The sequence below is a fragment of the Periplaneta americana genome, chromosome 1 (assembly GCF_040183065.1).
Source record: "Periplaneta americana isolate PAMFEO1 chromosome 1, P.americana_PAMFEO1_priV1, whole genome shotgun sequence".
Classification (NCBI taxonomy): domain Eukaryota; kingdom Metazoa; phylum Arthropoda; class Insecta; order Blattodea; family Blattidae; genus Periplaneta; species Periplaneta americana.
Genome location: NC_091117.1, coordinates 96,913,727 through 96,932,683, shown reverse-complemented (window position 1 = coordinate 96,932,683; position 18,957 = coordinate 96,913,727). Strand labels below are relative to the sequence as shown.

At 35.5% G+C, this 18,957-nt stretch overlaps 1 protein-coding gene across 1 annotated transcript in view; it reads left to right on the top strand.

Annotated features, from left to right (window-relative positions):
* LOC138698485 (membrane-bound alkaline phosphatase-like) overlaps positions 1–18,957 on the top strand; it is a 101,420-nt gene that overhangs the window by 70,058 nt on the left and 12,405 nt on the right. Inside the window, exons 4-5 of the mRNA XM_069824448.1 lie at positions 10,822–10,995; positions 14,316–14,507. Coding sequence (XP_069680549.1) covers positions 10,822–10,995; positions 14,316–14,507 — 366 coding nt within the window. The remainder of the gene's footprint in view (positions 1–10,821; positions 10,996–14,315; positions 14,508–18,957) is intronic.

Sequence of the window (18,957 nt, the reverse complement as noted above, 5' to 3'; positions counted from 1 at the left end):
TATATGCGTTTACATCTTGCGCTAAGAGCGGAAGACGTCATATTGTTGTCCAAGCAGCTTTTCTTGTCATGCCTGAAGGTTTGACCGCCTCTGTGGCTCAAGTGCTAGTGCGTGGTCTTCCATCCAGAGGGCCTGAGTTCAATTTCTGGCCAGATTGATATGAAATTTGTAGTAGATAAAGCAGACGTTAGAGTTTTCTCGGGATACTCCCGTTTTCTTCTTTCATTTCATAAACACATTCCACCCCACCTCATTTCATCGACATATTATTTATAATTAGGGGGCGGATGTTGATGACCTAAAAGTCTACTTAAAATGATCCAAAAATGCTCTTAAACTAATAGAAAAATGACATAACATTAAAAGAAAATGAATTTAAATATTATTCACTGTAGTCGCAAGAAATTTACATTCACTTCTCCTTCTCTTCGAAATCTTGAACTCTTCTATTCCTTCGTACCTGTCGTCTCGCTTCACTTACCTTTCTTCCCACCACAATCTGAACACACGCTCTCGCCATGAAACAATACTAACAATACCATCCCATCGCATCTTCTCATACTCATCCTCTTTCACAATAGCCATGCCAAGACTCTGGAATTCGTTACCTGCTAGCATCAGGGACTGTCGAAATAAAATTGAATTCAAACGCAAACTTACTAGGCACTTGGTCAGTAATTGAGACTCGTTCAGACATGGTTTCTTGTAAATAGTTCTCTTAATATATCACAAAATATTTCAATATCCGGTAATTTCACCACTATAGAATTTTGTTATTGAAGGTTTAATTTGTAATTCAGTAAATACAAAAATATTATTTGTCCTTAACTTCTATGATAAAATGTCTAGCTTTCATTAATCAGGTAATCTTGTCGTACTTTAATTTTATTGTAATTGTAATTGTAAATTTAATATTAATTGTAATTTTATTCTTCATATTATAGTTGTAATCCCCTGCTAGAGGGGCAGAGAAGACCTGACGGCCTTTTCTCTACCAGGTTAAATAAATAAATACTACTACTACTACTACTACTACTACTACTACTACTACTACTACTACTACTACTACTACTACTACTACTACTACTACTACTACTACTACAACGTCTTAAAAATTAGTCACCTTGTTTCAATGACTGCCCTACAAATCTTGGAGAGAGGAGGCAACTTCCTGGAATTTCGCTAAGATAAAGGAAAAGAACATGCGACAAAATGAAGTTTTTAAGGGTAAACGCAGCGTGCATTCTTGCAATCTTTGTGTTAAAATACTGTCTACTACAGTAGATATCCCTTCCGAACCATGGTGAGGACACAACGTCCTGTCCAGGACATGGTGAAAGTTTCCCCCTTCCAAACACAAATTCTAAAGACACCCTCGTGCCTACAAAAGAATAGTAGCGGTCAAAGCCCTCACTTAAACTAAGCTGTTGTCAAGCATTTTATATTACTTCCATTGTGTGAAGTGAAGCCTTCAGTAGAATTAGGGATGGACTTTAGAGTCTGTTCCAAACTATAAAACTCAAACTTCACTGTTATTCGCTTATTGAGTAGGTAATTACTACTGACCTATTTGGTTAGAAAATGATTTAAGAGACCTATCGGTAAAGAAGAAAGTAAAATGCATTGCAAATGATCTAAAAGTTCTTCGAAGTATTAAAAATGACCAAAAATGCCGAAAAAATATAAAAATGACATATTAGTTCAATAACGTCAAAAAATGCAAAAAAAATGCAATATAAACATTACTTTTTACGTTAATATTAACATAGGAAGGATTTCTATATTAGTAGGCATCATCCTAGTGTGAAAAATAAGAATATGACTTTCAATCAACATCCGCCCCTATTTATAATAGTTAAAGATAGGTTGGGGTGAAGTCTTGGGAGTCGTAGGGGTCTCCGATGCTTATAGAAAGGGCTTGGGGCTTCGGGCTTTGAGGCTTGCAGGCATTTGCCTGGGGATGGGACCTGACCCTGTCGGAGCTTAGGCAGGATGGCCGAGCATCGGATTCACGGACAAGTGCATGGTTCTGTCCCTGATCTGGCTGGCGCACGAAAAAGTCGAGGTAAGCCAAACTAAAGGTTGTCTGTTCACGCTGCTTGAAGTGGTATTTGGGAGATCCAATCAAACTCCTGCTATGGCTAACTGGTGTAGATCATCAGCCTGTTTGTAAGGAAAGTGCATATAAGGACGCATGTATGCCAAGAATGCTAATGCGCTCTTTAAATATTCCACTACGATTACCACCATCAGCCTGTCGCGCAGGCCGACCGGGTTCCACTCCCTATCAGGGCAGAGTTTGTTCAGTAAAAATTCACAGTGACATTTATGGCGGACAAGGTCGCAGTTGGTATTTTTCTCGGGTTCTCCCGTTTCCCCATGTAAGGCATCAACATCATTCTGTCTGATCTCCATTCAATACTCATGTTATAGTATTCCACGATCGTCGGTTGGCAGCGCGTGAAGTGGGCTTGTCAAGTTTAGCTTGCTGACAACCTTAGCAAACCTTAGCGTGATCACCTACAGCAGGTATGCTCATTCTCTGACTCCCGATTACGTTCTGTAATCACAACCTTCGAATGTAGAGCTTGCTGTTCCTCGTTCGAAGCTCGACGGATGACTGCGGAAGGCAGTTCAAGTACTTAGTAACGTACGAACAGTGCGGGACAATGACATAGTCAAAACCTTCTGTAAGCAAACGATCATTCCGTACAGTTTCGGAGGAAGACTATTTTTGTTGTGCGTTCGGTGAAAACGTAAAGTGTTTACTATGTTTTAAAGTACATAGGAATACTACTGAGCAACATAAAACGACATTATACCCGGTAGGCTCTGCCACACAGAACATGCCGAAGTAACAGGGAAGCTGTTTTCTTTAATATGTATTCATATACCAACGTTGTTGTTATTGTTATTATTAAGCCTATTATTATTTTATTAAGCCTATTATTATTATTATTATTATTATTATTATTATTATTATTATTATTGTATTGATTTTATTCCAGCAGAAATACATGTGATAAAATAATTTTTCAGGGGTGCAACATGCACTACAGCTTCAAGAATTGAGAACACTTAGAGAAAGGTCAAACACTGAAGAGAGTTGAACAATTCAGAGTCTGTGTTTAGGAGCAAGTTATGTAGTGTGTTGGGAATTAGCTAAGGCACTAAAACCCTTCACGGTGGTGAACTTGTAAAGAGATGTATGGTGCCTGATCAAAATATAGTTAATTATATCTCTGTAGCCTACTGGAACAGTTCAAATGTGAATTCACAGAATATAGATTTAGTGATTTTGAACGTATGGAGAGTGATATTAATCTTTTTGTTAATTCTTTCATAGTAAATTTAGTACAGTCCGTGAGAGTGCAGTTCCAGGACGAGTTAATTGATCTACAGTGTAACTTAGAATTCAGAACTAAATTCATAGGATATATCTTGACAAACATAGAATTATTTTAAAAAATGAACAAAACGATGAGCTTATTCGCTGCCACCTATTAACTACCTTCGCCTCGACATATGTGTGCGAGCAATTATTTTCGAGAATGCAGATTGCTAAATCCAAATAGATCCCGATTAACAGATGAACATTTTTGAGCTAACTGCGCATTGCAGTAAATTCGTTGGAAATAGATTTCCGATTACTTGCAGGAAAGAATGCACATGTTGAATAGACCGCGATGTATGGTGCAATATGAAAATAACATTATCTATGATATAATAATATCATAACTATATTAAATACTGTATAATAAATAACGTAATAACTGAATATTACAGTGTATACTCTTTCCTTTTTCAAATTCAGTTTATTATCCGTATTTGTAATTGTGTAAGAACTATACCACTGGCATGGCGGTGCTGCGATGTACAGTACAATGTAATGTAGTTGCGGAGCCCAGTCCGCACACTGTGTGTGTTATGCAGTGCAGCATCATCCGTGTAATCGGCGCTTTTACAATTTTGAGCATACCTGACCTACAGGACTTCTCTTATGCGTACTGACCGCTGCAGTGTGTAATTTCAACCACTAGCCGGCCAAAAATCATTTTTCACACCCCTCTCTTTAATGTTAAATTCTTATATAGACGAGTTTATAACACTCCAAAGTATAATCTCCAAGTGTAGACAGATGCTAACATCTGCTAAGAGACTCTCACAACAGAGCGAAAGTTGCATGTCTCCGATAAGATCTTTTACGCTGCAGAGGCAGGCGCGCTGTTTATATTTGGATGATGCAAAGTGAGGAAGTTAATATAATATTTTTCTCTAATATACAGAGTGGATATATTATACACTTACAAATAAACTAATTCTTTTGCTAAAATGATCTTATTGTCTAGAAAAAGTGTCTGAATAAACATGTGCAGAGAGTCGAAGTTCTACCTTATTTCATTATTTTGAGTTGAATTTTAAAAGGTGTAGCCCTCTACCACCTCAATAAAATTTTGTGCAGATATTCATTATGATTTTATGAGCAAAATGTCGTGATTTTTTTCTGCAACAAGGAGCATTATTAATAATAATTACTATTAATAATTTTCAGACACCATGCGCTCCGAAACCCTGAGAGCTGTTTCCGGTGTGGAGTAAGAGCGAAGGAAAAGTGAAATTCTCAAATATGTAATTGAACATTTTGGTCTCAAAGATTACTCTGAAGACATTTTACAGTCAATAAAGAAATGAATTAGATTTCTATGCTCGAAAATTCGATTACGGCCGGGAAAAATATAGCATAAACGACAAAAATAAAATAGAATACGCTATATTTGAACCAAGATGCAAAATCTGAGAATGAAATATATAATACTTTTCCGAAACAATTCCAATTTGAATCTGCTAGTACAAGCATTTAAGGACGTTCACATAAACTTTTCGGAGAACTGAGCGAAAGATCAAAACGTAGAAAAAATAGTGCACTTTATCAAGAAAGGTCGCCAGATGGAAAACTTTATGATGCCCAGATCAGTTTCAGAGCTTGTAGGAAAAGAGATACGGCCAATATTGTAGGAGAGCTTTCACTTGTAGGCCCTATCACTTCAATGTGCGACAAAAATCTTGTGAAAATTGGTTTTGCACGAACGACCAACAATGTCACCTAATAAGGATCTCCATTTGATTAGTGATTTACAGTTGACCTCTAATCAATATAAAAATTAAGGAAAAAGCAAAATCTTGTAAGAGTTAATTTAGATCCACCGTATTATTTAGTGCGAAACATTGAAGATATAATAGGTTCAGGCAGGAAAGGTGACTACTTGTTGACATGATAAAACAAAGCAGTCGCAATAAAAACTATGGAAATACCGCAATAAGATTTTTGAGGGAGGTTTCTATTTCCGCATATATTACGGGAATAGATGGAAATCTAATAAATCGTCTACACATATAGTATTAGAAATATTTTCTTACAAGTTTGCAATATTGATAAACTGGCATTTGGCATGTATGCATGGGAGACAAGGGAATTGTATTTATACTTGCACAAATAGTATTATATGCCTACAACCTCACAAACCCTTGTCCCATGGACAGAAGATCACAGGACACTATTATACCTACTGGTAAACTATCTGAGGAAGCCCAGGAAACCGGGAACAAATGTATTAGACTTTTCAGAGAAGTCTTTGCAAGAAAAACATTAAGAAAGACACAAATACCAATCTTTTACTCAGAGTACTTATTTATTTGGACCCTTACATCACCAGCTTAAATAAATTAAGAAGAGAAAATCGCGGTCGATTTCAATAGCAGTCTAGTGCTGCAGTTCTCTCCGAGCCTCCATTACTCGGTGCTGCCGAAGGAGAGAAGGAGAGACTAGCAGCGAGGATATAGATTCTGATGGGGATGCAGCTGACGTCTGAACGAGTAAGATATGTAGCAATATTCCTTCGTCTTACTCTTTCAATTTTAAGCGCATTCCACATTATGAACATTAATTAATTTTTTCACTCGAATCGAAAAATTGTTTACAATATTACTAACTTTATTTTCAGTAAAATTAATTACTATTTTCATTTTCATTATTAAAAACTTATCCATTTCAACAATTGAAGGTACATATCAAATTTTATGAAAAAAATGAGCGATTAGTTTTCGACAAATGATTTTTGGCCGGCTAGACTCTAAATTACCGTACACACTTTGCGCTGGCGCGGTGTTCTGGTTTTCGGCATGACGCAGCTGGCCGCACTCGTACGTTAAACCCCGCTATTTGAAACGTGCATAAAATCGTATCTTATGAAAGATGCTGGAAATGTCGTCCTCCCTCAGCTAAACAGACGTTGTATCGGGTAAACACATTCTGATTGACACGATTAAGTTCGGTCACTGTAATGTTTCTGATTTCATTTGTTCTACCGTTATACTGTACTTATACGATATTTAACCTCACAATAAATTAAAATGCTCTATTTAAGAACAAAGAAGAGTAGATAAAATGTGTGGTTTTTTCAACAGTGACTGAAGGTTTATTCGACCCACAGCTCGTGTTATGTTCAGACTGGGCATGTTTCCACCTGGTCGTGTAAACAATCAAAACACTTCCTATTGGTGTTATGAAAATCCACATTGTGTACAAGAAATCTCTCTTTATGATAGGAAAGTTTGAGTTCGGTGTGCTGTTAGCACAAGGCGAATAATCGGTCCGATTTTTACAAGTAGAACACACATATTCTACAAAAGTTACACTTGAAGAAAGATCATATTCTATAGATGAAAAGCAGACTTTCTGACAATCTGCTTTTAAAAGTAGTCTGTCTGGCAGCCCCTTTACACTATGCATACTAGAATACGCTATTTTACTATTTCCACTATTATAAAGAATGTATCCTTACAATGATCAAGCATTATTTACACTGTTGTACACAATTTACAATATAGTAATATGAAATAAAATACCTTGCATTACAATACACATCACTGTACATAATAGTGTAAATAATGTTTGATCAATGTAGGCCTACATTCTTTATGGTAGTGTAAATCGTAAAAACGGCGTATTCTAGTGTAAATATTTAAATTGTAAATATGGATATCATTTTTAAAATGGTCCAGTTTTGTTCTGCCCAACTTTACCAAACAAGAGTCGCGTGAGCAGTCAGTCAAGTACTTTGCTTTTTAAATGACCACGTATCATCCACTTTAACTCCAGTAGGCTAATACTTAATCTTGTAGCCTCGTGGGACAAAGTACTGTCCGTGCTCATAAGTTTCAGTGTTTAAAGCATGAATTCTACTGAAATATTCAATCCATGAGGCTATGCCGTAGTAATATTGTTACTAGTGAACTGTGAAACAGCAATTCTTAAATAACACATTCCTATATCTTAGTAGTTCCAGTGTATAATATTATATAAACAACTAGCAATGAATTGCTTCAAATTTACACTGATGCCAAGTCTCTATTTAATAAATAATGAAACACAAATTGTTTCAGTGTTTAGTTGAAACCTGCAAGTGGTTCGAACTTAATGAAGGCAGGATATTGGCCTGACTTGTCAAGGATCAGATCCTCGCACTTATGCTCGCTTTCACCCATTGTGCGCCCTATTTTTGCAATGCTTTTCCAAATCCGACAAGTGGCTTGGCCGGCATTCGCTAATCTGGCGGACAAATGGGCCATTCTGTCTCCGTCCTGAGCCGGGTCCTATTTTTTATCCTCAGAGAGGTACCTGATAAGCCCCAGGACTCGCAGACCCAGTACCTTCTTATATACAGTCGGACACTAAAGTCTACATACACCCCCATTTTTAGCATATCTTGTACAACTCTGAATGCACAGATGTTAACGTGAAACTCTATATCTGCGTTCACTTCCATAACAACAAAAACCAAGGTATTCAGATCAGTATCTTGCACTACAAGCTTGATAGATGCAACTGTTTGTGTTTACTGAAGTACAGAAGTCAACATACACTTCGATTCTTTCGTCAGTTGTAGGAGAGACGTTGCAGTGAACACAGTAAAATTGGTGCAGTTTGTTGATACAGTAGATGTGTATTACAATACATAATTTGATCGCGTATCATGGATCCAAAAAGAACTGAAATACCAGTGGAAGTGAGAAAAAAATATAATTGAACTCAATAAAAATAGTTTTCCACTGCGTAAAATTGGGGAAATTGTTAGAAGGAGCCATGCAAGTGTCCAAACCGTAATAAGGAACTACAATGATCGAGGAAGTGTAGAAAACAAAGCCAGATGTGGAAGACCAACAAAATTATCTAACAGGGAGCAACGACACATCACTAGAAAAGTGAATTCAGATCCCAAAATTACAGCTACGGAGTTGGCGGTAGATGTCGCAAATGCTATTGGAAATATTGTTCATCCCATCACAGTACGAAGACTTCTGAAAAAGCATGAGTTCCAAAGTAGAACAGCAAGGAAAAAACTATTCATAAGCATGGTAAATGAACAGAAACGCCTAGAATTTGCAACTCTGCATCCAAACTGGAATACAGTGTTCTTCACGGATAAGAGTAAATTCAACATCTTTCAGTATGATGGAAAGCAAAAGCTGTGGCGAAAAAGGAATGAAAGTTTGAAAAAGAAAAAATCTTGTCCCATCAGTGAAGCATGGTGGTGGAAATATTCTTGTATGGGGTTGCATGTCTGGAGCTGGGGTTGGGAATTTAGTATTTATTGAGGATATTATGGTTAAATGGAAGTATCTCACCATATTAAAGGAGAATTTGAAACAATCTGTTGAGAAACTGGGACTAGGAACAGACTGGGTGTTTCAGCAAGACAATGACCCCAAGCATACGGCCATTGTCGTAAAAGAATGGCTAATTTACAATGTACCAAAACAGTTGCATTCGCCTCCCCAGTCACCAGACATCAACCCAATTGAACATCTTTGGGGGAAACTAAAACAGAGGATAAAAAAATACAAAAGAAAAAGCAAGAAGGATTTGAAAGCTGCCTTAGTGAAAGAGTGGAATGAATTTACATCAACGGACACAAAAAAATTGGTGGAATCTATGCCTCGACGTTTGGAAGCTGTGATAGAAGCAAAAAGTGGAAATACAAAATATTAAATGGTGCCTGAAAGTAAAAATAATCAAAATGTATGTTGACTTTTGTACCTGAACGGTTTTTCTTTTGTGTGCTTAAGATGTTATTATATGGAATTGTTATTAATAATGCAGCATATATGTTGTTTTTCATTTCCTAAAATGTCTGTTTATGTCACAGAAAGTGAATACATAATATTTTCTTTATTGATTTTGAATTTAAGTGTTATTTTTCGGGTGTATGTAGACTTTAGTGTCCGACTGTATGTGCATCGTAAGGCCCAGGACTTCACCCCGGTCACAATTTGCTATTGCCGATGATAGATGAAATGAGAGGGAGGTGAAGAGTGTTTGTGCAATGATAAATGGAAGCGTGAATATCCCGAGAAAAGCCTCTGCAACGTCTGCCTTGTCCGCCACAAATTCCATTACGATCTGGCCGGGGATGGAAGACCTGTGCGTTAGCGCTTTGAGCCATAGACGTAGCAAGAGAGAAGGTCAAACAGCCAATGTTTTTCTCGAATACAAACTAACAACAAGGTGGTCCAAACCTAGGGGCCAGATTTATTCACTGAAGGGGAGACTCGACTGAAAATCATGAAAATTTTCCAAAAAAAATGTTTGCCTATTTCACTTACGTATTTAGAATGTACATTTTTCATATCCGAAATGGATCTCGTTCAATTCTGATTACAAATATGTTTAAAAATTAAGAGTCCACTGCAAGAATGATGGATGTCATTTGGAATACATTTTTCAGGAGAAGCAATTGAAAGTTTGAAATGCTTAGCGCTCAAAGCTTAACTGAGATTTTCCGATCATTACTGGATAATGACTATCAGTGTTAATGCCATATACGAGTAACTCTCTATGTACATTCTATATATCTTAAGCTATGCATTGACAGTCTCGGTTCATTTTCGGCAAGGAAGGGACATCCATCATTGTTGCAGTGGACTCTTCAAATGGTTTTAAATTAAGGCTATAAGGGGGCGTGACATTTAAAGAGCTGTCAAAATTATTTTTTCATCAAAGAATTTTTTTTACAAATTTGTGATTACAAATCTAGTAGCTACTAGATGAATGTAGCGGAGGAGAATTTTAATAGTTATGTGTTACATAAATATTCATTTTACTTTCAAATCTGTTTTTCCGTAAGTTTATTTTTCTTGATTCAACACTAACTTTTTTATTCAAACATTAATAAAACTGAATTAAATTTTTACTGCAAGTATTTATGAGGTAGCTGCATGTTTCTAGGCATTTATTTTGTGAGAAATTCTGCTAGTTTATTTTATTAATTTTTTTTTTCCATGGATTAAAGAAAAAATAACATATTCAAAATTTAAAAAAATAAGGGAATAAATGAGACATTTCATAAAATGAATTTCGTAGTAATGTTTCTCTATGTCTTGTGAATATAACCAAGAAACTTAAAAATTGAGATCTTCTAGTAAAAACCTTGGGTTTGAAAATATTTATAAAAAATTAAAACCAAAAGCCAAAATCATTTGGGAGTTCAAAATTTGGACTTAATTAGCCCTTTACATAGTAAAAATGCTCTCAAAATTTGGTTGAAAAATGATTAGGAAAGAAGTTGTTATTTTTAGGGAAGTGTCCTCTTAATTGAAACTTATTCAAAGGCAATTAACGAAGAAAAATTCTTGGAAACAAATCATTATTACAAGATTATTATCCAAATATAATGATTCCCACAAACTGAGTATTGAAATATACTTATGTTACAGTGATCATGTGCACAATAACATGTTCTGGTCTTGAAATTTATTCCGCAGACTTACTGTGTGGACAGACAAGTGGCGGATTCAGCATGCAGTGCAACAGCTTACTTAGGCGGTGTTAAAGCTAATATGGGAACAATAGGAGTGACAGCCAGGGTGAAAGTAAACGATTGTGCTGGTATGAAAAACGTTTCCAATCAAGTCACGTCAATTCTTCAATGGTCACAGGTAATACCGCATATTACATGTCCAGATTCCTTCTCTCTGTAACATTTTTCTCATCTCCTCATTCACTAAGTAAAGGGTCTTTCATAAGTAGGGGGCAGATTCATATGCACTAAAAGCGGCAAAATATACATGCACTATGCACTTAAAAATCACGATACGTATATGCACTAAAATAACAAAATGTGCGAAAAGAAAAGCAATTTACTATTATCAATGGCTTTTCTGTTATAGGCCTACATAAAAATATTAAGATACTATCAGTTGTTAAGTTGCGTGTCCTCCAACCCACTGCTTAAGCAGTGCACTTCTAGCACATTTTTCGTTAGGCGTGTTGATAAAACTAATTCAAAATTAGTAATTTTCTTGCAGCTAAGCTGTTCTAAAATACAATGCACTCTACACACTGTCGATGTTTCTAAGACCTGTCACTATAATAAAATGAAATATCCTGCTTTGTCAGAAAAAAATTAGCTTGCTTATATTATTATTGTTCACAGATGGCGAAATTCGAGATTAGCGAGTGCAAAGAAGCCTATGAACATTTTCTGTAACTTCTGCTCTAATCATATTGCAGCGTTCTAGTGACAAAACTTATGCACGTACGGACTAGACACAAAGATGGCTTTCTGTTTTGAATAAATGTTCTCTAAATCACGCGCAAAACTATACTGTAATGGTAACTTAAATAGCAATAAGTACACTGTAATGGATCTATTTCAGTATAGTTTTATGTTATGAAGAACAAGTTTCTGTGTGAGAATTCTAACTTTCAAGGCCTAACAAGCTGTAAAAAAAAAAAAAAAAAAAACACACACGATCGTGCACAAAAGACTGTGTTATAATGCTGGAGTACAAAAACACTTTATATTGCTTGTAGGCCTGTATTAATTTATTTGTATTTACAACAATCGAATAAATGAAATATTTTTAGTATCGTTATTTTATATATCTTAGGAAATACGTGAATAACTTATTTTAGCCATATTACAAAAAGGGGAAACATCCGCTAAGAAGACGCCTATATAGGCTACCCAAGGCTATTATCTAAACTCCGAACTCTCTCTAGCGATGTTCTTTTCACGAGTTCTAAGGTTTTCATCCGAGCATGAGTTGATCAAAATTACTACAAAAAGCTACCGTGAAGTGCGAATGATGGGTGAATCGAAATGCAGCTTTGCTCATTAATGATCTCATATGAATCATGAATTGCAGAAACCCCACATGTCCATTTGAGTAAATTTTTCAGGAGGCACAAAAAACTGGTTATCTACAAAAACGTTCCATAGTTTGAAATTGCATTTTTTTTTACTGATGCATAATAATAAAATCTAGTGTTTCACTACACGAACTTTATTTTCTTTCCTTTAGTGTTTCCTGTAAACAAAAAATATCAATTTTCTGGACATGTGGGATTCATGGCAATTCATTACTGGTAACAATCTTTTTTTAACAATTTTTAGGTGAAGAAGAAGTAGAGAGGCAATTTTTTATATTGTAAATAACTTTAAATGCATATTTAAGCCAAGCAATTAAAAAAACACAAAGATGCAAAATTATCTAGTATAGTATATAAATAGTATATTTAAATCCCCAAATTCTTTTTCATTCATAGTTCTCTGCTTAAGGATAGGTCTTTCACTGCAAACCCAGCATTCTCCTCATTCCTATTTTCTGCTTTCCTCTTAGTCTCACATATGATTCATGTACTGTCTTAATATTGCATATAATCTGATATCTTCTTCTGCTCCGAACTCTTCTCCCGTTTATCATTCCTTCAAGCGCATCTTTCGTGTAAAATTTCTTTTCAGCCAGTTACCCAACCAATTCCTTTTTCTCTTCCTGATGAGTTTCAGCATCGTTCCTTTTTCAACCACTTTTTCCAACACAATTTCATTTTTTATTCTGTCTGTCCGTTTCACACGCTTCATTCTTCTCAATATCCAGATTTGAAATACTTCAAGTCGCTTCTCTTCACTTCGTCCTAATGTCCATGTTTCTCCCCAAACAATGCAATACCCCATACAAGCACTTCACTAGTCTTTTCCTTAGTTTTTTCCATAGGCCCGCAGAAGATACTCCTTTTTCTATTAAAAGCTTTCTTTGCCATTGCTATCCTCCTTCTGACTTCCTGGCAGCAGCTCATGTTACTGCTTATAGTACACCCAAGTATTTGAAGCTGTCCACTTGCTCATTTACAATTCGCATATTTATCTTCTTTATTTTCCTTCCGATTACCATGATCTTCGTCTTGTTAGCACTTATCTTATCTTCATTCCATACTGCTCATAGCTATCATTTAGTTCCAGTAGTATATCCCTTAAATCGCCGTCTCTGTCCGCCGAGTTAGCTCTGTGGTAGCATGTCTGCCTTCCGACTAGCCGACCCGGGTTCGATTCCCGGCGGAGTCATGTAAAATTTCTAACTCGGGACTAGGAGAGATGGTGGTGCACAACATCTAATCACTAGATTGTGCACCAACATTCCTGGGTTAAATCTCAAATCTCTCCGCAGTGCATATGAAGAGAAGGCATATGTCACTGTTTATAGTGGTTCGTCCGTCGGACAGGGACGTTAAGCCTGGCGGCTCCCTTGGTGCTATTCGACAAGCGTAGGCTACATGCTGGCACCGGGTTTCCCTTCCTCCAGACATTACACTTACACATACACTCACCCTAGTACGCGACATAACTCTCCACAGATACACATCATGTACAGTGTGGCCCATGGCCCGCTGAAGTGGTGTACAACTAGAAAATTGGGTCACAGTCCTGCCATCTATCCGCAATATGCGGAACCCGAATCACATAAAGTGAAGTGGGTAGGCATTGGATACATACATACTTGCATATTGCCTCCTCTTCAAAAAAACAAGGAAAATCAAACTGAAACATTTTTTGCTTTCTAAGAAATTCTAAATGTCCTGGACTTGTGATGTTTCTTTAATTCACTGTAACTTACTATCGCAGTGAAATATACACTGGGCACTGGACGTGTGGGGTTTCTGCACCACTTGAAAGGCTTAAGTATAAATATTAGAATCATGAAAAACTGAATTTGAGAAAACATGTGACTTATGGAGTTTCTGGAATTAACAATTCATATAGGAACTACTGGAGATCGGTAATCGCAATCCTGTGTCTTTGACAAGAAACCGTCAACCGACTGAACTACTGGTGTGCCTAAATAATCTGAGTTGCTATTCACGTGGCCACCAGTATGAAGGTTGTCATGATAAGGTACGAGGTATGATGGTATTATTGTCTACCCTCATATATGTTCGACCACTTTCATTAGTGAAGGAGCATGTGTTTGTGTTTCAGGACGTCGGCAAAGCGACGGGTGTGGTGACGACCACCCGGATCACCCACGCCTCCCCCGCTGGCACCTACGCATACATAGCCAACAGAGACTGGGAGAATGACGCTCAAATCACCAGTTCGAAGCAAAACTCAGCAGCGTGTGACGACATTGCCGAACAGCTGATCAGGAATAACCCCGGAAAGAATGTACAGGTCTGTTCCTGGTGTATGATTTCCAGACCTCCTAATACAGTAGTCTCGACTATGGGACCTAAACTGAATCTGGAAGGGTTCGGATAAGAGAAAATACGGGATAATGCAGAATAACAAAGAAATATATAGTAAAACTAGTTTAGTAGCAAGATATTTTACTTATTGAATAAGAAAGTGGAACAAAACCTTAACCTCTAAAGGTTGGAAGATTTATGCCACTATTGCATGAAAATTTCTAACTCATAACCAGATATCGATCCCAGGACCCTTCACTTAGCGCACGAATGCTCTACCGACTGAGCTAACCTAGGAACTATACACGACACCGTCACAATTCTTCCCTTTATATCCACACAACTCAAAAGGGCTGACAAGACGGCAGAACCCAACTTTGAGTGCACACAATTCTGTGTGACTTAAATTGTGGCTTTCTGTTAATGTACCTCCAGTAACGAATATATTATGCAAATCCGACTTTCAGGTAGAAACTCCCTGTGAAGCAGGCTTGAATAATTTCAAGGGAAAAATATATTCGTTACTGTAGGTACGTTAACAGAAAGCCACAATTTAAGTCACACAGAATTGTGTGCACTCAAAGTTGGGTTCTGGCGTCTTGTCAGCCCATTTGAGTTGTGTGGATATAAAGGGAAGAATTGTGATGGTGTCGTGTGTAATTCCTGGGATACCTCAGTCGGTAAAGAATTCGTGCGCTAAGCGAAGGGTCCCAGGATCGATACCCGGCCCCGAAACATTTTTTCCCCTTGAAATTATTCAAGCCTGCTTCACAGGGAGCTTCTACCTGAAAGCCTAGATCATATACACCCAGATTGCTTGGCCTTGTAGGCTTTGACGGTAACAACTTTTGTTAAGGTTTACTATGCTGCCATCTAGTTGTTACATAAGGAGTCACGTCATAACTCCCATTTGAATTGCATTAGTGACTGTATTGCGATCTCGTGTTCGTTTACGGCGGACGGGTGGCGACCCTGGCGGTTGTTCTCTTCAAAGTTCTGCCGATTTTAACATAGGGATGAGCTATCTGTTATATATATGATCTAGGCTGAAAGCCAGATTTGCATCTTAACCAGGAGTTCGATTAACTGAAAAATCGGGTAAAATCATGTTAGGTTCGTTAGTTGTTTACAGCGCGCAAGATATGTCCGGTCAGTATATCGTGCCTAAGATCGCAAGTTCGCATCTCGGTCACTGCAGTCAATTGAGACTGAGATAAAGGATGGGGAGGGCCCATGTAAAGCAATCGGTATAATGGTACGCATGGAAGCTGACAGGGTTTCAGTTGACTAAAGTTGAAATTAACTTAGAAAGCATGATGGAATATTCAGATTGTCAATTTCTATAAATGAATACAATATAATATTTTATTACTCAGTCAATGACAAATCAACGTAAAATAATGACTTATTTTATAGTCATTAAGTTTATATACATGAATTACAAAATTGCGAACGTTTTCGCCTATTCAGGCATCCTCAGGCAGAGTTATACAATATCTCAATGTCACATACGTAGCTATTGGTGGTGAGTACTGTTTGAATTAATGATGTACAAGCCATCTCCATTATTAAAATGTAATATTACAGGTAGTAAATTTAATAATGTTAAAAATGTTAAAACCATTTAGTAATTAAACTTCATAATATGTGGAACTCTTGTTCAGTCCAATGAGTGGTGAATATCTGAAATGTATAGAAAATATAATAGAAATGGGAATGTCAAATGTAAATTGTAATCGGATTGGATATTTAAAAGTACTCACGTCGTTTAAAATGTGACAACTGCATAGTTAGCAACTGTATGGATTACTATAACGTCCTGTGTTTAATGTAAATTATCTGTAATAAAATAATAATTAATATCAATTTTAGTAGAATTTGGAAAATTAATTGGAGGGCTAAATTGTGGAGGTACTTACGTAGAGATGAGACGACCTGTTGCTATTAGGACTGTAACTGGTATGACGTGGGGGAAGTGTATATTCGTGTAAACAACTACGCGGAAGGATACTGCGTGGTGACGGGATTAGAGGTTGTACAGGGGATTTCGGATTTGGGTTAAATTTTCATTAAGAATGCTGTTCTCTATTTGAATCTATTTAGCAATGTAATATTCTTCTGCAGAATTTATCAATTTAGTTTCTATTCCTGATTTTAATATTTTTAAGGTTTTATTTGCTGGGCCTAATTCATGTCCAGTATCTATTAGATGAGATGCATATGTAGATTTCTTACGATTATATTTGAAGTCAGAAATGTGCTCATTATATCTAATTTTGAAATTTCTTTTGGTTTGTCCTGTATATTTTTCTTTACATGTAAAACATTCAATCTGTAAATACAATTATTGTGGAGTTTGTTAACTTCTTGAAGTCTATTGTTTAAATTGTTATTGAGTTTATTAGTTGGTTTGTGCGCTATGGAAATATTTTCTTTTTTAAAAAAGTTAGCTAATTTGCTAGATATATATTTATTATATGTTAAACTAAAGTATTTTTTGTTGGTCTTGTTTTGTTTTGTTAATGTAGATATATTACTTAGTTCTTTTTTCCTTTTATTCTTGTTTATTAGTTTTTTAATCAAATTAGTACTATAACCATTTTCGTTGGCTATTTGTATTATTTTATTATATTCTTTCTTGTAATTGTTTTTACTTAGTGGAAATTGTATTAATCTATTAACCATATAATTGAAGTTACTTAATTTATGTGCAGTAGGATGTTCTGAATTCATGGGGATGCTATGGTTAGTAATTCCAGGTTTTCTGTAAATATTAAATTCTAATTTATTTTTATGTTTTTTTATCATAATGTCTAAAAAATGAATCATATTATTAACTTCAATTTCTTGTGTGAATTTTAAGTTATTATGCAAATTATTGAAAGATTCTAATATTTGTTTATTGATTTGTTGGCTTTCATAAATTATTAAAGTATCATCTGCGTATTCCATTCACTAATGGAAAATAAATACAATATCATGTTTAATTTCAACTTTGTTTGTAAGGCTATCTAATTTCTTATTCAAATTATTGTATTTATTTTCCATTAGTGAATGGAATACGTAGATGATACTTTAATAATTTATGAAAGCCAACAAATCAATAAACAAATATTAGAATCTTTCAATAATTTGCATAATAACTTAAAATTCACACCAGAAATTGAAGTTAATAATACGATTCATTTTTTAGACATTATGATAAAAAACATAAAAATAAATTAGAAGTTAATATTTACAGAAAACCTGGAATTACTAACCATAGCATCCCCATAAATTCAGAACATCCTACTGCACATAAATTAAGTAACTTCAATTATATGGTTAATAGATTAATACAATTTCCACTAAGTAAAAACAATTACGAGAAAGAATATAATAAAATAATACAAATAGCCAACGAAAATGGTTATAGTACTAATTTGATTAAAAAACTAATAAACAAGAATAAAAGGAAAAAAGAACTAAGTAATATACCTACATTAACAAAACAAAACAAGACCAACAAAAAATACTTTAGTTTAACATATAATAAATATATATCTAGCAAATTAGCTAACTTTTTTAAAAAAGAAAATATTTCCATAGCGCACAAACCAACTAATAAACTCAATAACAATTTAAACAATAGACTTCAAGAAGTTAACAAACTCCACAATAATGGTATTTACAGATTGAATGTCTTACATGTAAAGAAAAATATATAGGACAAACCAAAAGAAATTTCAAAATTAGATATAATGAGCACATTTCTGACTTCAAACATAATCGTAAGAAATCTACATATGCATCTCATCTAATAGATACTGGACATGAATTAGGCCCAGCAAATAAAACCTTAAAAATATTAAAATCAGGAATAGAAACTAAATTGATAAATTCTGCAGAAGAATATTACATTGCTAAACAGATTCAAATAGAGAACAGCATTCTTAATGAAAATTTAACCCAAATCCGAAATCCCCTGTACAACCTCTAATCCCGTCACCACGCAGTATCCTTCCGCGTAGTTGTTTACACGAATATACACTTCCCCCACGTCATACCAGTTACAGTCCTAATAGCAGCAGGTCGTCTCACCTCTACGTAAGTACCTCCACAATTTAGCCCTCCAATTAATTTTCCAAATTCTACTAAAATTGATATTAATTATTATTTTATTACAGATAATTTACATTAAACACAGGACGTTATAGTAATCCATACAGTTGCTAACTATGCAGTTGTCACATTTTAAACGACGTGAGTACTTTTAAATATCCAATCCGATTACAATTTACATTTAACATTCCCATTTCTATTATATTTTCTATACATTTCAGATATTCACCACTCATTGGACTGAACAAGAGTTCCACATATTATGAAGTTTAATTACTAAATGGGTTTAACATTTTTAACATTATTAAGTTTACTACCTGTAATATTACATTTTA